General features: G+C 39.6%; 1 protein-coding gene across 18 annotated transcripts in view; it reads left to right on the top strand.

The window, feature by feature from the left end:
• The window catches only part of celf2 (cugbp, Elav-like family member 2), a 209,125-nt gene that overhangs the window by 178,625 nt on the left and 14,766 nt on the right, over positions 1–15,734 (top strand). For 3 of the 18 annotated variants that reach the window (XM_052118476.1, XM_052118472.1, XM_052118477.1), the window contains 6 exons: positions 2,263–2,484; positions 4,415–4,478; positions 8,445–8,579; positions 10,812–10,937; positions 13,591–13,788; positions 14,478–14,621. In XM_052118476.1, the coding sequence (XP_051974436.1) occupies positions 2,263–2,484; positions 4,415–4,478; positions 8,445–8,579; positions 10,812–10,937; positions 13,591–13,788; positions 14,478–14,621 (889 nt within the window). The remainder of the gene's footprint in view (positions 1–2,262; positions 2,485–4,414; positions 4,479–8,444; positions 8,580–10,811; positions 10,938–13,590; positions 13,789–14,477; positions 14,622–15,734) is intronic. The other 15 variants (XM_052118474.1, XM_052118475.1, XM_052118473.1 and 12 more) reach the window with 15 other exon arrangements.

Here is a 15,734-nt window from a genome sequence, read left to right on the forward strand (position 1 = left end):
TTACAGTGTATCTGTAATTGCTACCATTTATACATCAGCGCTTAAATGCCATTAAACTCTGTGATGTCATTAGCGGAAATCTAGTAAGATTGTCAATAATGTCACGCTCATTTTTATGTCATTCAGAAATACATTAAAAAAGAAATTCACACAAAACAATTACTTCAATACTCATTTTCTTTGCTGAACATGTTTTGAGTTACTAGGTTCACAGACATTTTGATATTTTTTTCTGTGGCTTAAAATAAAAAATAATGGTGTAATAATGGCCGGCAACAGTAAAAAAACAAACAAAATTAAAGTCTCATTAAAAGCTAAAAGTCTTGAAAAAAAGAAATCTTTTACTATTATTTATTTAAAAAAAGTAACCAAAACAACAACAACAAAAAACATTAAGACTCTCATGGCTGTGTGTGAAGAATATATACATTTATCAGGGCTGTCAATTTAACATGTTAATTCAGTGCGATTAATTTGTTTAAAAATGTATAATTAATCGCAATGCCCCGGACCGTAATAATGAAGATTCCTGAGAAATGCAAGCTTGTAGTACCACCTGTTTACTCCAGAGGACAGTAATTTAAACGTCAGCTGTGTGGTAACATGCAGTTTATACAGTGAACAAAACAACCCTTCAGCGGCACAACACAAACATGCGTTACGTTCTTGCGTTCAAACACTTGATGGAGCGCAAATTCGAACAAAGGGATCTCAAGATGTGTTCTAAGTATTAAACTATATTTAACTTGACACAGTGACCTAAACATTTTTATGTTTATGATGCAATGCACCCGAGAGGCTACACAAGCATGTCTGACGCAGGTGTAAATTGACGGGTCCTTAAACAAGCCCTCATAATGAATCTCCAACTGATTGACAAATTCACTTGTGACATTGATCGCCAATGATTGGCTTATGATAAATAATATGATAGTAAACACAATACATTGTATTCTAAAGCCGCTTTTTATATTATATAATTAACACTTCTGCACAAGAATGCACTTTAATTATCTGAATATTTTTTATTTATATATATCTATATATATATATATATATATATATATATATATATATATATATATATATATATATATATATATATATATATATATATAAAATTAAAGATAACCATGTATAATTATTTCATCATTCTATATTGAGTTATTATTATATGAGGGGCTTTCTCAGCAAATATTTGTATATGCGATTAAATGTGATTAATTGTGATTAATTAATCAGGACATCATGTAATTAATTAAATTAAAATGTTTATACGATTGACAGCCCTGATAAATATATAATTTTTATCACCTTGGTCAATCTTGTTAGTCGATGACCGAAGAATCTCTCACTTTTCCAGTAATCTGTCAATATATGATATTTCTTTTGTATGATCATGATTTTTGCTTGCTTCACAGGCTTACAGCTAAAACGCATGGAGTAATTGCACTTCTCAAAAAGCTCAAACTCTCTGATAACAGACTTCTTACGGCAGAGCGTCCTAACCTCTTACATGCTCAGAGTTTATCTTATAGCTTTGTTCACACATAGTATAAATGTAAAGCTTTTTAGTCAATGTTACAACAAAATTGCGGGAGCTGATTTGCCAGCATTTCAACAATGGGCCGTTTTAATTAAATACCTTTAAACAAACAAAACTAAATCTGTTAATTTTATGCAAAACTCTGTATGTGTGAAAGTGAGTATTGTGAGAGTAGTGAGGTTGAGACAGAAACACACTTTCTCCTTCATTGGGATAAAATTAGAGGCATAAGAGTTTGGCAGAAAAAGATCAAATGCAGGTTTTATTGGATAATGCCATTTACGCATTTTTGAGCTGCACACCCTCCGAAACAAATCCCTGCTTTGATCAACATAATCAACAGTTGTCTGTAGATCTGTAACAGAGCATTCTTTATGTTCATTAATGTCTTGTTGAATGTTTAATTATATTTGATTGTAAACATTGTTGGGTGTAATCTGATTAAAAGTAATTAGTTACTGTAATCTAATTACATTTTAGTAAAAGAGTGTAACTTTACATTTTGTTATATATAACATAACATATTACATATTATTTGTAATACCATTACTGGCATTTATTTTATTTGCATCATAATTTTTTTAATTTTTCTTGTCTGCTTCTATTGTGAGTTTGATTCTTTGGCAATAATGTATGTAAAATGATTTATGCCAAGAAATCACTTTTTAAACCCCTTTTTCTCTCCACTTCCCCCCTTTTTTAATCTGTTCATGCAGGGATGCTCCTCTCCCATGGTGGTGAAGTTTGCAGACACACAAAAGGATAAAGAACAGCGGCGACTGCAGCAGCAGTTGGCGCAGCAGATGCAGCAGCTGAACAGTGCGTCTGCCTGGGGCAGCCTGACTGGGCTAACCGGCCTCACCCCGCAGTATCTGGCAGTAAGAGGACACACCCACGCAGCCACGCCCACCAGCAGCACAGCCAGCGCAGCCGCCGCAGTCAGTCACTGTCTCTGCCCACCTGCCCCGCCCCCCTCTCTCTCTCTTAGAGCAGGCCACACCCACTCTCGCTCTCTCTGAGCCAATCTTAACCCTTTTCCAATCTCTCATCTGTGGAACCTCAATCGATTATGATCGAAACCGGTCCCCATACTTTAAAATAGTGATGGGTGGTGCAGCCATTTACAAGTCATTAGGTGATCCACCTCTTGTGAAATAGCTTTTTTTGGTATTGCAAGAAGGCAAACACGAGAGGGAACGTAGCGCAACAGTGACCGCCCACTTTTGGTTCCTGAAGTGTTTTCAAAAAAAATTTCAATCAAAATTTCTAAGCCATGAACCATATGTCATCATTAAAACACTAATTACATCATTCGCAATGCTTCATTGGAGTGGGCGGTTGCTGCTGAGCTTTTTCGCCACCATTTTTTTCTCATGATAACAGTGACTTCTCTGATTGGTGGATATCGTTTAAGGATTATGGGTAGTGTAGTTCTTCACCAGGATTTTGTTTACTAAACATGATTATTTTTTAAAAACAAAGCTAAAATGACATTGATTTGTGACTTCTACAGAAACATATACTATTGTTTAAGAATCTCTGAGATCATAGTAAGGCTGTCTTGAAAAAAATATACATTATTGTTTAAAATGTATTTCTCTATTGAGAAAATAAATTGTGTTTTTACTCCTGGAACCTGACTGCTGCGCTCTTGCGTATTGCATTTGGGAAAAGCACAATACATTCCTCTATCCCTGTTCCACTCACCATGTCTTTGTCCTCCTTAATATAAAGAGGATAAAACATGGTGGCTACATTTAATACCATTTACTTTCATTTTTGTCCATAAGGACAGTGGGTGAGGATTTAAGAACAACTCAAGAGCATTGGGACATGGGCCATCTCTCCCACCCTTAATTTTCTCCATTTTCTGCCTTCCTTTTTCCACTTCCCCGTCACATTGAGGTTACACTTAGCTTTTAATCTGTCTGAGGGTCTAGTTCAATGTCATCCTAATCCTCTAGTATCATTTAGAGTCTGCTATCCTCTCCCCATTCATGTGCAGAAACTGCCCAGCACAGCAACACACTGCCAGCAGAACTGACAAGCGACTCTTGGCATGACAGTATTCACTGGCACAATGAGTCAATGTATGAGTCAAATACCTTGAAGTGCCCCCAGGTCCTTTATGAAATTGTTCCATTATTGGCAGATTGTCAGGATTGGACATTTAATAAAATATATACAAAAAATTAAAAATATATATTTTGAGAATTACGTTTTCATACAAAGAGTTCTCATTACCCATCATAAAATGTAATTATTTATAATATATCATTATGTATCGGCCCTCGACCACCCTCTGGTTTTTATAACATTATCGGCATCGAAAAAAAACAGATATCCGTCTACCACTACTCTGTCTGATATTGATATTCAGCCTGATAACCATTCTCACAACAAGTCAGGTGTGATTTGTCGACAGATTAACATATTTGTGAAAATGTAATGTATCAAGCAACAAGACACTTTGTCGGCTTCTTTGTCATATTGCACTTGGCAGTCCCAGCCACATAGTTGTAAGTTCAACTTTTTATTGGTTATGGTTTTGTCATTTCAAACATTTCATATACTACACTTAAATATTTTGGGAACCACAAAATTTGAGCGGACCTAGTACTAAGACTTGTGGAACACCACTGTCTTGGAAACATGCCCTGACTAGAGGCTGCTGTGTTGCTTTACTGTTGACAGACTGCTCTATAGAGTCACTCCAGACTACATAGAACATGGAAACAAACCACAATGTTTCATCCATATTTAGCTTACACTAGCTCCTTCAAACATTATCCTTATAAATCCATCACCATAAGCCAATGTAAAGGTTTTTGTTTCTAAACGTTCTTTGTTTCTCTCTATTTCTCCCAGTTGCTCCAACAAGCGACCTCCTCCAGTAACTTAGGAGCATTTGGTGGTATTCAGCAAATGGCAGGTGAGATACTGACCCCAGATCTGTGTTAACCCAACTAGCCCCATTGTAACTCCTCAACTAAACTCTCATTCCTCTACTAAACCATTCAACCCAGCTCTGGATCACATAATAAACCCAGTTTGACAACTATTAACCCTGGGTTGGTTCGGGATCAGGAGAGGTTAGGTTGAGAACATTCCCAACCTGCATCGGAGTTAAGTTTCACCATACTGCAAAACTTTTGGCTTTCTACAGTGTCTAGCACATCTATAAGCAAAAGTGTTTGTAAGTGGATGTGTGTGTCAAAACATGAAGATGAACCCAGACAGGACTTTGCAAATGTAATCCATTGTTTCCAGACTTGTTCCGATGCATGTCAAACCTTCTTTTGTTCCTTGAAAGAAGAGTTTGTCTCATCATCCAATCATATCCCATTTCCTGAGCTATGGATGCTTATTGGGTGACCAGTTAGGCAGGTGTGTGTCATTCTCTCTTCGACCGTTTTTATGCTTCCTAAACGAAATGCCACAACACTCTGAGAAATTCCTCCTTGCACAGTTTCCTTACCTCATTTCTTTTTCTTTTTTTTTACTGTCTTTCACTGTCTTGTGCGGAACATTCCCAGTGTGCGTCTCTGTTCTTGTCAGGTCTTAATTGTGGTCTGTTTATCAAGCTGCCAGGCCTTCAAGGAAAGTGAAATATTTATAGCAGTCGCTCGTGCCTAATTGCAACCGCGAAGGATGAAAGAAAGGGAACGTATTAGCATCCAAAATGGCTTACAGTGTGTGTAGGATGAGTACCTTTATCTCCTAAAGCCTTTCTCTCGAAAACAGTTTTGCACACCAGAGAGTAGCTTCCTCATTAATGTAGGCTTGTGTGGAGAGGGTGAGCAGGACTGTGGCATTTTTGTTTACCATTATGAAGAGAGTTTTGGAAGCTCTCGTTTAGGTTCATCCGTGCATCTCTGACAGCCTCTCAGTGAGACTTAAGCTACACCGAGCCAAACCAGCGGCAGCTGCCACCGCACAATTAAAGAGCGAGAAATTCCCAATTTAACATAACAATTGCATTAATTCTCTGAACCTCGATTTTTCAAGGAATATATTCACAGAAAAACAGCCTAGTTTAGCTTTTTAATCAAACAGTTTATGTTAAAATGAATAATAGATGATAGCGAATGGTGGACTATGGTTTGTTATTATAGATGTAGTGTATATGCAGATATATGCCTCAGTACTGGATTAAAGAAATGGTTTATCCATCAGAAGTATCTGGCATTCAAAAGTTTGGTTGAAAGCCCCCCTAGCTCCCCCCATTAAAAAAAACATTTAAAGTGCAGGCTTATGTTCTCGGGCCAAAATATTTCTCAATATGACTAAATACGCATATCAGCCTGTGTGAGCGTGCACACTACTTGACGTTCAAATCGTCAGGCACTCTCAAACGCAACGGGATTTGAAGGCTTTTCTTGGTTGAATTGTGAAAACTTTGGGCCCCTCCATCTGCCGCCTGGCAACCGTCTATGATTGGCAGCCGATATATACAGCTGACATCTGCTGTGTCTGTGCTGTGGGTGGAGCTATGAGCCATAAGGAGCTCCTTTGCACATGCTGAATATTCAGCGAGAGCCAGCATCAGCGAGAGCCAGCATCAGCGAGAGCCAGCATCACCTCGCTCCCGACACCTCTCTCTGCTCACTCCTTAGAGAGTGTGAACATACTGCATGGATGGGTCTCTTTCACTATCACATACACGCACTAGCAGAAGTGCCCTCCTCAACCACAGAAAAATCATTGTGCCAAATATCCAATGCCTATTTTCTTTTGTTACACGTGTGTGCATGAAACTTGAAAATTATTCCATTTCCGCTTCATTCAGAAGCACAAAAGTGGCCAAGGAGCCTTATATTTTATAGTCCATTTCTGTACATAACGTTCCTGTTTGACCTCCCAACACTACATTTGCTTTCACAGCTTTTTTTGCATTACTGTTTAATGCTATTCAAGAGGTCAAAATAATAACAAATAATAAAAAAAAAACAATTTAATTGACATATTTACCTTCTTAATATATGTTCCTGGTCTTATTGTGCACATTTCATCTTTACAAGTTTAGAAACATTGTCTTTGTAATGTTTCAACTATGTAATAAATTATATCAGAAATGACTTTCCTTTCCGTTACAGTCAATGATTCCTCAAATTTTTCAACCACTTCTTTTCAACCACCTCTCAAGTGGGGACCACTTTTCAAGATACAGTCAGTTCCCTATGGATAAAGTATCCAATGGTGTGTTTCACTCAGAAAAAAATCACATTGCATAGTAAAATTGGCTGAGAATTCCATTTCAAGTTGACTTTTAAGCCAGTCGTTTAGGATTGTTACTACCTTAATCTGTGACAAGTAACGGATCCATCTCTGTCTTCCTATCATGACCTGGGTTTGTTTTGTAATTAGAGGTACATTTCTTTCCTCTAATCACCTTCTGTGATGTGCTAATTAGACTCAATGCTCTCTTCCTGCTTGCTCAGTGGATCAAGAGAGCAGACAACCGTGGCGTCTCCAGAGCACTGTCTGACCAATCCAGATTACACGCTACTCCCTTTAAAGGGAGAAGACTGGAACAAAGAAAAGATACACTACATTGCCAAAAGTATGTGCTTGTTGAACATGTCATTTTAAAAGCATGGCATTAATCCCTCCCTGTGCAGGGATAACAGCTTCCACTCCTCTGGGATAGGTTTACTGCCATTCAGGCATGAGCATCATTGAGGTCGAGCACAAATGTGGTCAGGTGATTGGGCTTGGCTTGCAATTTGTGCTCCTATTCATTCCAAAGGCATTCAATGGGGTCCTCGTCTGGGCTTTGCACAGGCTAGTCAAGTTCCTCCACAATAGAAGCAGTAAAACATTTCATTATGGACTTAGCTTTGTGTACAGAGGTATTGCCTTGCTGGAACTGAAAAGGACCCTCCCCAAACTGTTGCCTTAAAGTTGGAAGCACACAATTCCTTAGAATTAAGTGTATTTTCACCATCGGGCCGAATGGTTCTGAGCACATGGAGTAATAAAACCAGAATAATTTCCACAGGAGTACGGTTTGCTACAGTATAATTACCAACTCTTCCCAGTCCGGGTTTATCAGTATGGTTCGCTAACTGTACTCAAGACCGAGAGCGGTTCTGGTGGAATGCCTGTAGTGACATAGCGACTCTTGTGTGGTCCCTGGACAAGTCAATCCATTCTAATCCTGACTTTGCATCACCACCATAGAAAAAGAAACCATAACTGTACCGACGAGCCCGGATCGTAACGGCATTGTTCTGCAACAGTAACCATTCAGCCTGATAGTGGAAAAGTGTGTATTGTATGACTTGGCAGTAAGATTTATTGTTACTAGAATTACTAGAATAGCTGAAACCTGTTCATTTGAAATGGTTGTCCACATACTTTTTTGCCATGTAGTGTATTTCTTCACGATTGCTTTCAATTCTTTAGTTGCATTCTGCTGGCAATCTCAGTCGAAAGACCCTACATTTCTATAATTCTATGAGCACTTGTCCAACGAACCCAAATGTCTTGTTTGCGTGTTTTTCTGTGTCTGTGTGCTTCCTCATAATATAGAGTATATACATTGAGAATGTATATACGACACATGCTGTGCATTTTCCTGTACCACGTCCAATATCTGTCCTTCTTGGCTGCAGGCCAGTGCCCGTGGTGTGTTGGTGTCATGGCCACTGCATATAGCTCTGCTACACACGTGCTAATCTAGAGTCACCTTTGGATCTCCTGAGGTTGATGCACTCTTGCTCATACACTTAGTCTCAGAACTTCTGTACCAAATACATCTACATATACAACTCTACTAACTCAAGTACACAAAGATGTAAAGCATCTTGAAGCACAGAAGTGGTTCCCACCTTTATTTTTAGCATGAGCAGTCAAACACACGTATTGCACACACTGAAACTTTCTCTTTCTTCAGGTATGAATGCTCTGCAGTTGCAGAATCTGGCCACTCTAGCCGCAGCAGCGGCTGCAGCACAGAGCTCAGCCAGCCCGTCCACAGCTAGCGCCCTGACCTCCAGCACAGGGTCCCTGGGAGCCCTGGCCAGCCCAGGTAACCAGAGGTCATCCCATCGCTGTCACCATCATCGATCATCACCATCTTCGATAGCGGTATCATCACCACTATAGCGTCGTTGTCCCTTCATTCATTGTAGTCGAGTCCGTCATTCTTGTCCGTCATCGTATATCTTTCATTACAAACATAAGTCTTCATGTCATGTGTATGTGTGTGTGTTTGTATACGTAGTTTCTTGGCATCAGGGTTCACAGCGTCATGGTCATAATTAGCATGTTTGGTGGAGTGTCGATTTGTGTGGCATTAAGCTGGTGTGCCCCGTGGCTTTAAACGTGCTCCACTCATTTTGAAAGAGTTGTTTCTGTTGAAAAGTGAAAGCAGGAGACATGTAAATGTGACATGTGGTTCTATGGTTAGATTTGCATATTTGTATCTCTCTTTGTAACTCAATCTTATTTCATACTTGCATTAGCAGAAATGAGGCAGGCGAACAAATAGTTATGACATTTTTTTTCTTTTGTATTCTTTGCTTCAAGGCTTTTTTTGTTTGGATTTTATTGTCTTATCTGAAAATTCATCATCATTTTCATCACCTTCACGATTGCAATAATCTTCATTGTCACTGATAACTCTTATCACACCTGTTGCTGTAAGACAAACAAATTTTAACTGATTCCCTCTGGTAATCAATAAAAATCTCTGTAACGGTGGGATTAAAATGGGAAAGGAGGAGGTGGGAACCGGACGAACCGTCAAAGTAATATTTTATGAAAACTTAAACAAAAAGACACAAACATAAACACACACATGGCAGCTGCGTGTGGCACTCTCTCTCTCTCTCTCTCTCAAACTGCCACATCCGTCTCGTCTTTATCCCTCTCCTCGGCTCATTAGCCGATTGGGGGCCAAGCGTGCACACTCATGGCCCGGACCGGCCCCACCCTCCTCCTCGTCACATTCGCACCTCCTTTGCCTCAGGCCGGGGCACCTTCCGAAGTGGGGGCGTTGCACTTCCGGTCGCACCTTCTGGCAGGCTTTCCCCGCCTTTCTCGAGACATGGGAGGGAGACAAGGGGAGAGGGACAGAGCAAGGCAGAGCAAAAGTGAGAGAAAGTAAATTGCTCGCCGATTCCCAGACATGCCGTCGCCTGGTCCTCGACTACTCCTCCACCTACTGGTGGAACACAGCCGCTTCTCCCCGGGCGGACAGCAGCGAGTCCTCCGACCCCTTGCAGATGGAACGCCCCTCCGTATTCTGGGAGCCGGTAGCGAGCCCCTCCACTCCAGCCGTCAGCGGCTCCAACGTTCCAGGTGGCCGGCAGCGAGCCCCTCCTCCCCTCGCCGATGGCGGCCATTCCTCCGCGTCCAGGCGGCCGGCAGCGGCTGCTCTTTTGGGCGGACTGCAATGGCGATGACTCCATGACAGCACATCCTTCCTCCTTCCTGGGTTTCGGCACCATTGTAACAGCGGGGATTAAAATTGGAAAGGAGGGGGGAACCGGATGAATCATCAAAGTAATATTTCATGAAAACGTATACAAAAAGACACAAACGTAAACGCACAATTGGTAGCTGTGTGTGGCTCTCTCTCACTCGAACTGCCACATCCAGCTCATCACCATCCTTTTCCTCCGCTGATTAGCTCGATTGGGTGCCAGGCGTGTGCACTCATATACAACACATAATAATTTTTTATGTAAATTAAACTAAAAAAATAAAAGTGGTAAAGCCTATTTTTTAATAAGCCAGAGAATTAAAGGTAGGATCCAATGAATGATATCTCATTTGATTATTGTCTTTTTTTATTTGAAACTTTACGATTGTAAACAGCTTCACATATGAACACAAAGCCTATATATTAGTATTGCAAGTTAGACTTTGCAACTGTAAAAACTTAAACTCTGCTTCGGGTTATGCCTAACAACTTGACTTAATAACTAATTTGGGACACATCATACTCTTATTTTCACATTATTAATTTTTTCTTCATCACATTCACATATAAATAGCATAAAGCTGTCCTGCAGTGCAGCATAAACTGGTATAAAAGAAAACATTACCATTGCATAGCATACACTGACATATCATTCCTCCATTTTACCCTTTGTGTACCCTTACTAAAGACTTTATCTATGTGTAGGAGCTATCATTCCAGTGTCATCAGTGACTTTGTACATTCAAACATCTTTCTTTCTTTCTTTCTTTCTTTCTATCTCTCTTCAACTCTCCATCTGTCTCTCCTTCCTGCTCTATCTGTCTTACCCCACAGCAGGTTCAACGGCTAACTCGAGTGCAGGTGCAATGGGTTCCCTGGGTTCTTTGGGCACTCTGCAGGGTCTGGCCGGGGCCACCATGGGCCTTAATAACATTAATGCACTAGCAGGTAGCGTCAACAGTGAGTACTACCGTACATCGGCCTCTCCATCCCAAACCATGCAGCATCACCTCATATCAGCAGCCCACTGCTCACAGAGATGCCCAGTTTCTCACAAGCACACACAACCAATAAATATTCTATCAATTAACTCTCTGAAGTAATGCCAGTGTTTCCCACACCACGGTTCTAAATGTTCAGCACCACAGCAAATAGAAAAAACTGGGTGGATTGAAATAATATATTGACTATTGAATTTCAGCAATACTAGCACCGCCGAACGGAATTGCATTAATAAAAAATGTTTTCAAAACAGCTTTCCGAAAACACCCCTCGTCTGCTGTTGTTCAAGCAGTCAGATAGTCCTACGCCCAACTCAAGCCATTGGAAGAGTAACAATGTTGGGGCGAGTCTAAGTGAGTCGCTCAAAACTTTTTATAGTGCCACAGAGACACAGTGTTTACTGTTTTTGAGAAATGTACCTATGAATGGCTTACTTATAGATGTCTCTGCATTTTAAGCTGGGATAGAATCATGTATTTTAACACTGGTTAAAAAGTTACACACTTCAGCTTTATCATATAGTTAAATATACATACAGTATTCACTATAGAGTTTCAGAGTTTTATAGTAGTATGTCATATATATATATATATATATAATGACATACTACTATAAAACTCTGAAACTTATATATATATATATATATTTAAGAAAAATTTTATAAGAAAAATAATTTGTTACAAATTGTGTTGTTACTGCAAGTTCTTAGGACACATTTTGGGATTCATCTCATTTTTCATGAAACACTGACTTGCCATAACCAAAGTGAGGGCATCTCTTTGGGCATTTAAGTGAGCGTTTGGTGGATGTATACATGCACAGTGAATTTCAGTACTCTATTGCTAAAATATAGAACTTTTTTGTGTGATCTGTTAAATGCTTCACAATTAAATCAAATCCACTTGCTCAGTCAAAACAAATGTAGTCCATGCCTTGCAGTCATGCGTGTGTTTGCGCCAATCGGCCACATCTCCACATGCTAATACACCGCTAAACCATTGCTCTGTGGGTGTTTCTATAGATGTGCACTTGTGTTGTCGCTATTGTCTATGTATGTATGTTGTGTATGTATGTGTTTTATCTCAGGCACAAGATGTTTGATTGAGTAAGGACTAGGCCTATCCGTGTCCATTTGTAATAACGGCAGTTTATTATGCAGGAGTTGTACGAATGTTATTAGAATGTACCTAATGGCCGTTGTAGAGTGTAATTACTATGAATAGGCCAGCTAAAGATCACGGCAGTCTGTGCATGTTTATATGTCAGTGTGCCAGCACATGGGCAAAATCTCTATCTCCTGTTGTGACCTTTCAGCCAGGTTTCTAGTTTTATAAATCAAGCTCTTTCCAACAGAACACCAACAATTTAAATTCATTCAGATGACTCGAATTCTCTCTCACGGTCACACACACACACACACACACACACACACACACACACACACACACACACACACACACACACACACACACACACACACACACACACACACACACACACACACACACACACACACTCCCTGTGCTCATTTAAGAGGCTGTATAGTGTAATTGAATATAAAAGGTCAGTATTGTAATTATTGCTGGATAAATGAGGAAGCTGGCCATCCAAGAAGTTCGCTCATCATTTATCGTTTCCAGGCCGTCAAGCCAAAAGGCCAGTCAGTAAATACTCATGAATCAGTACTTGTACACAAACACACACACACACACACACACACACACACACACACACACACACACACACACACTGTTAAGTCTTGAGTAAACCTGAAACATACTCTGTGCAAGTACGTGAAGGTGAACACATTCACTTAAGCTCCATGTCATACTACAATGCAAATACATTCCCAAGGGATACTATAAGGGGCACATATTGGCATAAGTAGTCCTCTTCAGTTTCATAATGCCAAAGTGTAGAAGTCAACATGGCCATTGACAGCGAGATCTGGAAAAACTATGTATTATACAAACCTTCTGGTTGAAGTGCACCCAAAAAGCCCCTACCCTCCAGTTCATCTGTGGTAATGCCACCAGACATATGGGTGGCAAACAGGAGTGCATGTGCATCTGTTTTTTGCAGTCAAGTGTTCTGCCTTTATTGGGTCCAAGGATACATTAGCATTTTATTAATAGTTTACCATTTTACCCACAACTACTTTAATACAACAATAAAACAAGTCTGCTGATGAAGAATCATGATATCATCAGAATTAGAGTTCCGCTGTGTGAGGTTAAGAAGGTGGTTGGTCAGATGTTTCTGTGTGTCTGAGGGTCACGTGCTGCTATTGTGGCATTAGTGTGCATGTGTAGGCCGCGCTCCTCATTTGCATACACCGGTCAGTATATTATGTATCGTATCTATCTTGTTTGTGTGTATATGTGTGTGTGTGTGTGTGTGAGTGGGTGGCGTTTGTAATGTATTGTCCTGTGTGATGTCATAATAGATTTTGTTGATGAGTGAGAGTTTACCGTTGTACTTTTTACATTTGTTTGATAGTATTTGTGTCTGTGTGTGTGTTTGTGTGTTGTGTTGTAGAAACACACCCTGAGTCCAAACACTAACGAGTAAGAGCACTTCTTTTTTCTTTATTGTTGGGTTTTATGTAAAGTTGCTCACATGCTCTCAGGTATGGCGGCTCTTAATGGCGGGCTGGGCAGCACGGGCCTGAGTAACGGTTCGGCCGGGCCGATGGACGCTCTCACACAGGCCTACTCAGGGATCCAACAGTACGCGGCCGCCGCCCTGCCCACCCTCTACAGCCAGTCCATACTGCAGCAACAGAGCGCTGCGGGCAGCCAGAAAGAGGGTATGGACACACACCCATCAGGGACACATACGGGACACATACAGGACACATTCTTGCTTTTGGTCTGGGAAATGTTTTAATTGTTATTCTATGTATACGTGTCAAAATCGTCTTGCTTTTTGACCTTCTAACATCATAAATTGTGCATTTTTAAGATTTCCTCAAATAATTTTTTTTTTAACTTATGTTATGTAGTGCAGTGAATTATAAAAAAAAAAATCAGAAGAGGCTCACTTGTATGTATTATGTGCAGTTGCACGTGTTACATTTTCCTGCTACAATGTATCATGCATCGTCGGGTGAGCGGTTATTCTAAATTGTACAAAGTATTGAAAGACTGATTCAACAAAATTTTTAAATAGATGTTAACATTTCGAGCTATTTTACGGACCACGCCTGACAAAAATGTGCCCAAACCCCTGAGTTCTGTCCCATTCCATTGCCCCTTAGCTGTTTCTGAACACAATGATGTCTTGTGCATAAGCTCCCTATGCAGCTGCAGCAAAACTGAAAACACATATGTTAAGTATTAATGGATACGGACTACATGAAAGTCTTAAATATTATGGAGTTACTTTCATTTTAAATTTTTTTGGTGTAATTTGAGAATTTTTATGATATTTGAAAGCAAGAGCATAGTTCTTGGCTGTCTGCTAAATGTGTACATGTTTTGTGTATGTGTGGAGCAGGACCTGAAGGGGCCAACCTGTTCATCTACCACCTGCCACAGGAGTTTGGGGACCAGGACATCCTACAGATGTTCATGCCTTTTGGAAACGTGGTCTCTGCCAAAGTCTTTATCGACAAACAGACCAATCTGAGCAAGTGCTTTGGTATGAAATGAGACACAAAGGCACTCAAAAAGACAAAACCAATAGATCAGTAGTTATATAAGAATTACTCCGCGTAGACGTCGTTTAGGACATAAATGTAAGCAAGGCTATGAGTGATTGAAGTTGAGGGCTAGGTATTGATCAAAATTTCCTGATTCGATTCAGATTCATTTGGGTATATTTCAATCATAATTTTTACATTTTTAATAACAAATACTTTTAAATGTCACATTATTTTTCACAGTGCTGACATTTCAATCTATGTACTACTTTTCCATTTTCTTAGGAAAGAAAACAAAACAATATGTATCAAAAAATGCTTATTAGCATTTTCCAAACAAAGCCTTCTACAGTATAGTGAGAGAAATACACTAAAATAGGACCAATTCAAGTAACATTAAAAGTTTCCCAAAGACACAGTAGAGTGAGGTTAACTAATTGAAAGAACTCGTAAAGAACCCATAGGTTGCTTATTCATTGAAATGCATATTAAATCTCTTAAACTCTTGACCTCCAAAAACGTTTAATTGGCTGGCTGACTATGGCAATCGTGAAGCTGCATTCATGGTTTGGATCGGGACATCAACGCGTTTTGGTGATAGTTAAGACTTCACATGCTTCTATGGTAATTAAATTGTGCCATACAGAGGCTGCAAAGTACTTGATTTGTGTTACAAGTCCTATCTAGTTTTGTTTTGTACAACAAATGGCGTTAAGAGGTCCTTTCTCCATCATTTGATAACTGTGTGATTGTTTGAGGTGTGTACGTCAGTGTAATATGTCTCCGCACACATCGCAAAGTTTCTGCCATAATCTAACCAAGGTTCAATACTCAAACAACGCTAAATAAAATTTCTGAATCTAATGTCAAATTGGTAAATAGTTTAATTGTGTTAAACTAAAATTAATACGTTAAATGTGTTTAACTAAATGCATGTGTTAGCGTGTTATTTTGATAGCTGTGTATACAGTGGCAAAAAAAGTATGTGAACCCTTTGGAATTACCTACATTTATGTATAAATTTGTCCTAAAATCTAGTTTGATGTTCATCTAAGTTACAATAATGAACAAACACAATTGGTTTTAAATAATAACACACAGATTATTGTATT

The sequence above is a fragment of the Xyrauchen texanus genome, chromosome 45 (assembly GCF_025860055.1).
Source record: "Xyrauchen texanus isolate HMW12.3.18 chromosome 45, RBS_HiC_50CHRs, whole genome shotgun sequence".
In the NCBI taxonomy this organism is placed as follows: domain Eukaryota; kingdom Metazoa; phylum Chordata; class Actinopteri; order Cypriniformes; family Catostomidae; genus Xyrauchen; species Xyrauchen texanus.